Genomic DNA, 10718 nt, shown 5'->3' with positions numbered 1-10718 from the left:
CAAATCATGTTCCCTCTGAGCTCCTCCTCATTTTAGTGTATTCCAGGTGTTCAAGTTCCTCCGTTCTGCAAGAATTTAGGATGCCTTTGTTCTCTCTTTCCTTTCTCCATTCATCAAACTTCATTTTGCCTTCCCCAAAACAAGCCTTACCTTCTCTGCCACAACCACTGCTTCACTGGACCTTCTCTCTGAGGGCGCTGCACATACACAGAACACATTCACCCCCACTGTCATTTCTAGCAAACTTCCAACATCACCATCAGAACCTCCAACCTGAACTCTCAACCCTGCTTTTACTGAGGTAGAGAACTTTCTGGAACAGTCAGAGCACCAGCCCAGCCAGCCGACCTGGGAGAACCAAAGACATCATCCAGTGAGACAGGACAAGAATGAAAATAGTGTTTTTAATATCATTTACAGCAAACTTACAGTATGTATTTCACATCACATATTTCTAAACTGCTCATCTGGAAAATATAAGCTGCAAAAATACAGAACACTGTACTCAAAATATATCGAGCATGTGGCTTCTCCTTTTTTTTTCCTTATTTTAAAAGTCAATTGTACAGTGAAACATTTCCTTTTCAAAACCAGGTTTTGGTTTATTTTGGAAGTACTGCTAAACCTCTGAAAAATTACCAGCAGTCAAATTACCAGCACAGTTCAAAGACTTTTCTGAGGACCACTTCCCTTGGGCACTGCAGAACAGTAACCCCCAGCCCGAGAAGGGGCAATGGCACATGGGCTCATCCAGGTCCCACACCGTGCTACAGACCATTTATGGAGCTGTTCTGTGCAGGGAGGACCTTTCTCACAGCCCACAGATGCTGCTCTGCCCAGGTGACTGTGAAGGACAGCAATGGTATGAGGGACAAACACCATGGACTGGTCTGGTACAGAGACAGGTAAATACTCCTCCAGTGCTGTGGACCCTGCACAGAGCTCTGCAGGTGAGTTTGAAGCCACAGGTGTGACAAACTGCAGGGGGTGGTCTTGTTCTCCAACAAGACAATCAGTGTGGAAGCACCCTCCATGCACTGATGGAGGATTACATCCACACACCAGCTGAAAACACTTGTCAGAGTAGTCCTGAGCTTCCAAAGCTGGGAGAACCTCCCACCAACAACCCAGTTAAAAGATGCATCAGGAGTTGGAGGGCATGGAGACATGGCAGGCCTGCCTCCTGAAAATGTATTATTTTCTTTATTTATACTATGGAGAAAGAGAAGGATGGATAAGTGAGTGGATTAAGGAACAAAGTATGTTCCAAATATTCTTACTAGCCAAAACCCCAAGCCCCTCAATCTCTACCAGAGACACAGAGGAGCCAGCTGGTCAAGACCCTTCTTTCCTAATCTGCTTTGAATTTTAAACTCTTGCATTTGCTCATCTGTACCTGCTGCTCAGGGCTGTCAGGGGTGGGGAATAACCAGGTTACACAGGCAGGGCATGTGCTGCTGCTTGACCTCTGCAGCAGGAAAACAAGCAAAGGGAGATCAGCCACTGAAACCTCGCTGCTTCTCCACCGTGAACGAGGCATGGCCAAGGACTGGCTGGGCAGTCTCTTCTGCCCACAAACCACACCAAGAGCTGCTCTCCTCCTGCCCGTGTGAACTGCCCCACTCCCTCTCCTCTGATTTCAGATGGTGCTCGTGTCTCACCTGCACAGGGCAAAAGGAATTTTAAAACAGTCTTACTGCAAATACACCCCATCTAATGCCATTTATGCATTGCTAGCTCACACGACTCCAATGTCCCCTGTGCCTGGAATGTGATATAAGTACATACAGCAGGGAAAAAAAACATTTCTGCAGACTTAATTTGACTTGTATCAAAATCCTAACGAACACCACATTTATTGTACTTTATTTACATGGTAGTCACGTATAATATAATACAATACAGCGTTCCATTTGCAGTGGTAGGCACTATGGGTTTTAAAATGTCACAGCTCTTCCCCTGCTCCATCCCACCCCCTTCTCCCTATGGATGTGGCACAAGAGCTCCCTGTTGTGCGGTCCCAGCGCTGCTCCAGTTTCCCTCTGACCCTGCTCTGGGATGGCTCCTTCCCCAAAGCAGGTGAGGGAAGCTGCTTTCGTGTGCTAGAGTGGAGAATCCAAAACTTGGATTTGGTCACAGACCACTGGCAGCCCACAGCACTTGTCAGGGGCAGTCTCCTCACCATGCTTTGCACCAAAACACTGTGAAGGCAACGTGGGGCTGTAGCTGAGCTGAGCCCCGAGCACAGGGAAGAGCTACCTGTGATCACAGAGCACCGTTTGGTCCTGCTGCACTGGGACTTGAGGAAAACGGCTGCGAGTCTCCAAGAGGGATCATCCTCCTCCTCTGATGGGGCACGAAGTGTCACAGGTGAAGAACAGGGGTGGTTTCTTCCTTTCAAGTTCACAGTTAAGAGTTGTGAGGCACCAAAATCTGCACTGTTTGCACCGAGGGGTAAATGCACCGGTGTTTGTGCGATGCCGTACTGCAAGAGCAAGCGGGTTTTGGGGGGCTGAGATATCCGTGGCAGGGAAAGATGCCTTTTGCTGTCCCACCCATGGGCAATTCATTTAGGAAGAACTAAGATATGTTAGGCCATATGCAACTCTCTTGATGCCCGAGAGGTTTCTGCTTCCGATCCAAGAGCTGTGCAAACATCGCAAGTAAAATTTGCACCACCTGCTTCACCTCAATACCAATTTGGTTTTGTCTAGGTTCATACCCTTCTGGTGTTTGCTCTCAGTAATTACTCAAATGAGTGCTTTAACCAATAGGAACACTGGGAGAGGCTGAGAATTTCAAGCATCTATTAGAGAATATTCCTGGAAAGTGGACTGAGCTGGAAGGCAGCACTTTGGCTGTCCTGGAGCACTGTGTGTCCAGCAGTGCTCAGCCCACTGGCAATGAGCAAGGATTCTCCTTCTCAATTCCTAATCACATACTTTTGAAATAAATATTTTTACTGGTGAGAAAATTCCAGCCCAGGAAACTCAGGGAGCAGAAATATCCTCTGTGAGTTTTATGTCCATCCAGAACAAACCACTGTATATGAATTACAAGAAAGCTTTTCCAGCTTCTCCAGACCACAGATATGCAGAAACAATCTTGCAAATACACTGGAGGCATTTTCTTGGTTTTCTCAGCAATTTGCAAGGAAGAAATAAAAGGGAAAATTCATGTATGAAGTTGCTATAAATTATTTGCTGAGTTGTAGCTGACAAGTTTCTTATTGCTTTCTGCCATATGCAGACACCAACTTTGTGTAGAACAAGTCCAGAACTACAAACTGTTCAGGGTATGACAGATTTTCTCCTTCTCAGGGTTGGACATCCTGCTCTGCCACACTCAATTTGAATAAAGTGGGGGAAACATCACAAACTCATCCCATCCCGAAGACCCCATCCCTGGGGTCACTCCATTCATCAAACAAATAAAGATTGAAGCAAAATGACATAAACACTACAAATGGATTTCTCTGTCCACGTAGCTTCTCCTGAATTTCCTGTGTCTTTTTGGGACCAAGAGATACTCAGAGCCAAGCAGACAAGGCAAGACTGAAGCTGAAAGAAAAGCAGTCCATGTTCACACTCTGGCCCAGGAAACATCAGTATTGCTTCTGGGCAGGCACAGCTTCCTTCTACTCCCCTGAATTCAGGGAACAGACAATGGCCAAAGATTTTACTTGGCATCGCTAGTTAATAAAGAAGTACCTCATGTCTAAGAACTGCTGAAAGGCCATTTTTCAGCAAAGCAATTGTATTAAGACTTAGATTGGCTAGAAATGTCAATGGAATGATAGAAAACATCATTTGCAGCCTAGAAATTATAAATTTAAGGGACATAAGCAGAACAAACTATAACCTTTTGAACATATGCAAAACTAAATGAGACCTGCTGGCATCCCAGGCAAATTTAAATGGCTCTCAGTAACTCTGGGTAACTCTGGTATAGCCAAGCTGTGCTTTGCCATCAGGGGAAGGAAGAACTATGGCTAGAGAAAGGAAGCTGATGGTCACTTTGGAAGAAAACACCCACAAACCATGGGTCTGGTGGAGGTAGGACTATCCAGGAGCACAGAAGGATGGATAATCCTTTCTGAGTGGCTCAGTTGCAATGTCCTTTCCTCCTTGAATCAGTCTCAACCATCAGATAAGCATGGCTGAATCTGGCTCACACCAAAAGTTCCCATCTTAATAAACTGCTGCTATATTCCCACCAATTGTATTTTGGCTGCCAGCAGAAAAGGTGAGTCAGAGCAGCAGTGTGAGATGCTGGAGAGGTGAGCCCAGATTTAGGTAAGAAAAGCCAGAACTCCTATTGCAAACGAGAGCAGGTCAGGATTATTGCTTGTAATCAGGGGTGCTCTGCCCTGTGCACAGGAGCTTGTGAGCTTTGCACATATTAATCAGATCTTGAGAGAGAACAACAACAAACCTGCTCCTGTCTGCAAACACAGTTCACATGAAATTAGGGGGATAGATGAGCACGGCTGCATTTAAAGGCAGAGCGGGAGTAAGTCTGGGAACCCTTGTGAATAAAAAAACAAAGCTGTTATCACATCAGTCCAGTGAAGCATTTGCATGTGTCTTTTATACTGACAATTCCCCACACCACCTGCCAAGAATAAAGCAAACATCACACCAAGAATGTCAAAGTCTGAAGAAAATACCAAGCCAAACACACCCAGCTGTGACAAACTCTCACATGGCAGCAACAGCTGTGGCTGACTTGGGGGCTAAAGCTTCACAGTGCTGGTAGACTTTAGGCTGTTGAGGGTTGGCTGTGGAGTGAAACTGCTGGTTGTGAGATGGAGTTGCCTTTCTGTATCCCAGGACCTCATTTACTGAGAAAAAATGTGAGTCTGAGACACAAAGGTGAACCTTAAGCACATTGCCTCCACTGCAATGTGATGAACACAAAACTCTGATGGGGATAGGAGGGGGTCCAAATCACATTCACTCCCTTAATTTTTTTTTTGCAAGGAAAAAGAAGTCAATGCATCTCAGCCATTTGGAAATACTCCAATCACTTTCCAAATGTCTGCAGACCATCAGTTCAATTTGGAAGCATTTTGAAGCATAGCTAAGTCAGATAATGGAAGCTAATTCCTCTCTGCATTTTTCCCTTCCCACCTTCTGAGCAAGGTGAGACCCAAGCACGATTAACAGCAGCAGCACCGAGGAGTTTAGTGCATCTCAGAGGGGAATGGCAGAGGGAGGTCCCTGTTAGCTGAATTGCTAAGAATGGAAGGTTTGTGATATTCAAGTGATAATTCAAGTGATGGACTTTTCAGTCCCACTCTTGATTTCTATATATATTAAAAGAAGCTTCTGGATATGCATCACCTTATTAACAAGGATGCAAAGAAAACTATTCCAGTGTCATCTGCACCAGTTTTAGATTGGGGTCCCCTTTTGATTCCACTGGGGCTATTTCCAAGTGGGATCTGTGCAAGGGAAAGGAAACCTCAACCTGAAGTCATGCAAGGCAACTGGTCAATCCCAGAGAGAGTGCAGAATCTCAAGTAGTTTGTTTTTCCAAACATCCCATTCCTTAGCAGACAGCCACGTGGGGAACACAGTGCTTGGAAGAACATTTCTGCTCAGACTGAGACCTCAACACACTCCTGAATTTCAATTGAATATGAAAAAAAAGCCACTTTCCACCACTGGATCTGGACTGCACAGCTCAGGCCGTGCTCCTGTTTCTGTTCCTGGGAATGGGCATTTTTTCTAACTCCATCCTTGTTTTTTAAGTTTCCTGCATGGTTAAGGCAGTTGCAGGATGGAGGTGAAGTACTCACAAGTGAAGGCCCATAATGCAGTTTGGGAAGAAGGAGGATGTCTGATGCTCTTCATTTGTTATTCTGTAACAAACATTGGGTTGCAGGCAAAAATGGCTTGTGGTTCTGAAATCAGAAAAAAACCAGAATGCCTGCTAGTGTGGATGAAGGGTTTGGTCTGTTTGTTTTCTTTAAACTAAAGCTCTGTTCTTAAATCTGTACCATAGCACTTACAGCAAAGCCCTTCACAATGCAGGCATCAGATTTAACCCTGGGAAAAAAAAAAAAAAAACAAAAGAAAAAAAGGGGGATGGGGGAAAAGCTTTTCAAAAGTTCCATTATCAAAAGAAAATAACAATCATGTAGGATTTTCAAGTTACAGCTTAAAAATAATGTAAGTAACCCCATTCAACTGCATCTCCCACACATACTAAGAGAAGAGATCAAATGAAAAGAGTAAAGAAAAACAAAAATGAAAATGTTACGTGCCCAGGAATCCTATTTCTATAACTCTGGTCAAGGGGGACTTTTGACTGTACCAACAAACCACAGCTCATGCACTGGGAGTTTGTTTTACATCACATCAATCAGCATGCTATTCTCCTTCACCTTGGTCCTTCAGAGGGGAAAATCATGAAACTGTGAAAGGGGTTATGAAATTTCAAGCAATCAGGCTTTTAGAAAGGTTCTATTCTGTGACATTTGTGTTCGAGTCTGAAAGTGTGTGTATAGTATAAAATTATGAGATAACATTTGGAAAGACAGCAGTCTAAGTAATAAATCTGCAGAATGAAGAGAACTGTACAGAATGATTTCAAAGGCTTATAGTTGACAATTATATATATTTGATGAGACAGTTATGCACCCTGTGCCTTTTTTGAATTAATTGTTTTATGGATGCAGTATCTCTGTTTTAGCAGACAGGATATACTAAACCAATGTAATGGTCTAAAAAGCATCATTTACCACCCAATGTAACAATGGCACTGCATAGCTTAATTTTTTTTTTCTTTCAACTCCTTTATCAGTCGAGTGATTCTTAACATGGCTGAAACCCAAGAATTAATTATCTGCAGTTACAATATTTGTTGAGTATTTGGCACAATGGAGTTTATTTGATACACCCTTTTTCCTGCCCTTATTGTTGCTGAACATGTCATTCTGTGCACAAGCTGCAAACACCCATGTAAAGTCAGTCAAGTGGAAGCAGTTTGATAGCCCACACCCATGTTGCAAAGCCTGGATAAGAGCAAAGTCTGCTAAAAAGGTGCTGAACATGAGTGACAAGTTATCAACCCTCTGTAATTGTGCCAGCTCTGGGGTGTCCACTGCAGCAATGGACAAGGACTTGGGGAAGATCAACCCCTCTGCCACCTGCATGGAAGTGACATCCAGCATTTGACTCAACATGCCAGGTCACTCCTCTAAACAGCCTCAAGTTCACAATAGCTTAGAAATGCACACAAAAAAGGAACTTTTCATTATGATGCTAACCCTTAAAGCCCTTCTGACATTTAGTCCATCAGAAACAAGTCTGGTTCCTGGGGAAAAACTCATCAAATGCTGCCAATGTGCATTGTTTCTCAGCAGGAATGTTTTGGAAAACAAAAATATGCATACAAAATAGCCTGACCCCCATGCTTCTTGTAATCAGATGAAAGTTTCCCCACGGTTTTTGCAGGTTTAGGTAAGACTGCACTGCAAGAGCCAAGCCAAATCTGCTCCTGCATGGAAGCTTTGTGGGGAGCTTGAATGGAAGTTTGAGTTGCTCAGTGCTGGCCAACCTCTGCTCCCATAACACAGCCTTCCAGAGGAACACTATTCCCACATGTACAAACAAAATGTGGCATCCAGGAGAGATTATTCCATTTTCCTCACATGGCTTCCCACTGAAAGTCAGTGGAATTTCTCAGGTGAAAAATAAAATACCAGTTGTGAGGGTTGAAGGATTAAGGTCAGTATTTCTCTCATCTTGTACACACACGCACGCACACACACACACACACACACACATACACACTTTAAAGAAAACATCCACCACACAATTTCTAGATTGCAAATTATATATATATCTTTAAAAACTGGAGAGAACATAAACAGCCTCTCCACATATATATGTATTCACTGAGTCACATAGAATATGAAAAAACTATATTATGTAAATCATCATATTATCTATAATTCTCCAACAGACAATTGTTTTTATAGAGACACAGTGCATTCATTCTCTTTTTTTAAAAACATATTATGTGTCTTCATTGGCTTGGTAGCATATTAGAATGAAGGCGTATGGATAAAAAATGCAGAGGATTAAACAAACCCCTTGAGTCACATTACGTTTGGGTGAATTAAACAGGATCCTTTACCCAAACTAGCATAAATAAATCCTCCTCATGGAAAAGTGTCAGCGATTTAAGGGTTAACATAGATTTGAAAATAATTTCAAAAAAAACATCTTATTAGAGGACTACACAGATAAGCATTTGGAACTCATCCCCCTTTAAAAATGACAGCACGTTTGGCAAGTGTGAGCACATGTCTTGAACTCTAGTGGGTTTGAGATCTGAGAGCAGTTATTCACAGACAGCCACGAAGCTGCAATCTGTGAATAAGCCTGGGCTGGAAGGACTTGGATACCCCTGACAGCATTGCTCGCCACCGGGAAGGTTTCCAGCAGCTTTCAAGGTATTTATTGTGGACTCGTGGCTGGTGACAGAGTGTGACTGGTGGAGGGACTCCAGCACCGCTCCCTCTTTGCCATGGCAGCAGGTTGGAGCAGCACCCAGCCTGGCCAACCCTGCAGGGCTCCACACGCCCTATCCCAACTGGGACAAAACCTATTGCTGTTATCACCTGGCTGTTATCAGCTTGCTGTTATCACCTTGCTTTCTCTACGCCTGTGCCCAAGCCTGTGCCGAGCTCTCCGGTGAACCTCTGCAGACGCCCTCCTTGGAAGCTCGTACTGTCACCAAAGGGGCTGGTACCCAGCCACAAGGGCTCCCCCCTTTCTCCATCACCCTGCAGGATGTCACAAGTGATCCCATTGAAAGATGCTGTTCTCAAGAATCCTGGCTGGGTCTGACTTTGAGAAAAAGACAAAAAGTTTCCTGTGTTGCCGTTGCTGTTTTGCAGTCGTTTCTTCTTTCATTCGTGCTCTCTCCTTGTTTTTATTAAAAAGGACCCTTGTATTATTAATATAGTTCACCCCTCCACAGTCACTATAAAACAGACTCCATATTTTCACACCACTCATGATCTTCAAGGTTATAGATAAATTTTGTCCTATGTGGTTGATTTTGGGGCACCGAGTCCCGCCCCAGATTGTCTAGGGTGAGAGTAGAGGCAAAAAACTCACTAGTGCTGAGACCACCTTCGTGGTTCTTGATGTATCTTTTATAGTTTTTCCTCAAGCACTGCCAGGTGGTTGTGTACAGGATGAATGCAAAGGACTTGAGGGCAATAGCAATGCTGACATACAGGTATCTGTAGACCACGTTGTCATACAGTGCACAGGCTCCTTGCTCGCCACAGAACGTGCTCCAGAACAGACACGTGGAGTCAATCCCGGCCCCAAAGATCAGCGGAGGTGGGATAAAACCTGCCAAAATAAGAGAGACAAATCATGCTTTTATGATCCCTGTGATAAAGAGAGAGGATGTGACTTCAGTGAGTGGAAAGAAGGTACTTTATCAAGGTTAATAGTCCCAGCTACAGCCTGTGATTCTAATTTTTGAAGTTTTAAATTAACCCGAATGAAGTTTGTGGATGAGCTTTTAGCTTGGACTTAACGTCTACGGAAGAGATTCCTGCTGATATCAACATGCAGCAAGGATTTTATTCAAGTTTGAGTGGCTTTTATTAAGTTTCTTGTTTGCCTAATGAGACTAAGTGGAAGGGTAAATGAAAGAGGAGGAGGACAGCCTTGCAGCTCACTCTCTAGAAACTAGCAGTTCTGCACTTTAGGGTGTTCACCTGAAGGATCTCAGAGCATTCCAGTTCAGCACCTAAAATGAGCCTCAGCACTGAGATCCAGTTTTGGACTGTACCCTGACAGAGCAAAAGGGTTTCTCTGGATCTAAGGAATAGATACAATAGCCTCTAATAGATGTCAAAGATGCCATCTGAAAAGAAGTGAAAATTTCGGTGTGCCATTAAATGAAATATCACAGCAGGATTCTCCCACAGCCACTGCAGCTAACTACAGATGAGTGTTTCTCAATCATAGTTTGCAGCAGAGCTGCAATCTTAAAGCAAAGTAATCACTCCAATCTCATTTAACTAATAAAGGAAATGTTTTTCTTCTCTACTTTCCCCCATCCTACAGGGACACTGCAGCAACCCCTCATTTCCCATTAACCTGACAGTGATTAGGACATCCACGTTCCAGCTCTGCACTCCCCAGCCAGAGCACATGCACTGAGCGTGCAGCACTGGGATGAAAATGTGAACATTCTACATAATGTAACCATTTCTCTACCTTCTGCTGTGTTAATGGGCAGAGAATAGAAGAAGATAAACCCCGAATAAACCCCTGATTGATAAAGTCACTGGTGTGGGTTAAGACGAGCAAAGGAGACCATTGTATCTACTGAAATCCACCAGCAGGCAGGCACAACATCCTCCTGACAGTATCAATGCATCCGTAGGTGCTGTGATGCCTGAGACTCTATAAATACCTGTGAAAGCAGACACAAGGACTTCAGTTTTAAGACAAGAAAGTGTTTAATCTTGGATCCGGTTTCATCATTAACCTGGATTTCCAGGCTTAAAAAAGATACCTTCCTTCAGCTTGTCACGAGCATTCATGACATGTATCCTAAGACTGCAGATAAATTGGTTGTCTTCACTGTTCCCTGTGGTAACTGAGATCTCTTTATTTTATTTTGTTGATGACTGGAGCTCTGCAGATTTTGTTTGATCTTCCTTATATGTCGAT

General features: G+C 43.7%; 1 protein-coding gene across 1 annotated transcript in view; it reads right to left on the bottom strand.

Moving 5' to 3' along the window:
• Positions 1-385: 385 nt before the first annotated feature.
• Positions 386-10718, bottom strand: part of SLCO3A1 (solute carrier organic anion transporter family member 3A1) — a 137145-nt gene continuing 126812 nt past the window's right edge. Inside the window, exon 10 of the mRNA XM_014888824.2 lies at positions 386-9380. Coding sequence (XP_014744310.1) covers positions 9001-9380 — 380 coding nt within the window. The 3' untranslated portion in view covers positions 386-9000. The remainder of the gene's footprint in view (positions 9381-10718) is intronic.

Source organism: Sturnus vulgaris, chromosome 13 (assembly GCF_052056855.1).
Source record: "Sturnus vulgaris isolate bStuVul1 chromosome 13, bStuVul1.hap1, whole genome shotgun sequence".
Classification (NCBI taxonomy): Eukaryota; Metazoa; Chordata; class Aves; order Passeriformes; family Sturnidae; genus Sturnus; species Sturnus vulgaris.
This window is presented reverse-complemented; position numbering and strand designations above follow the sequence as displayed.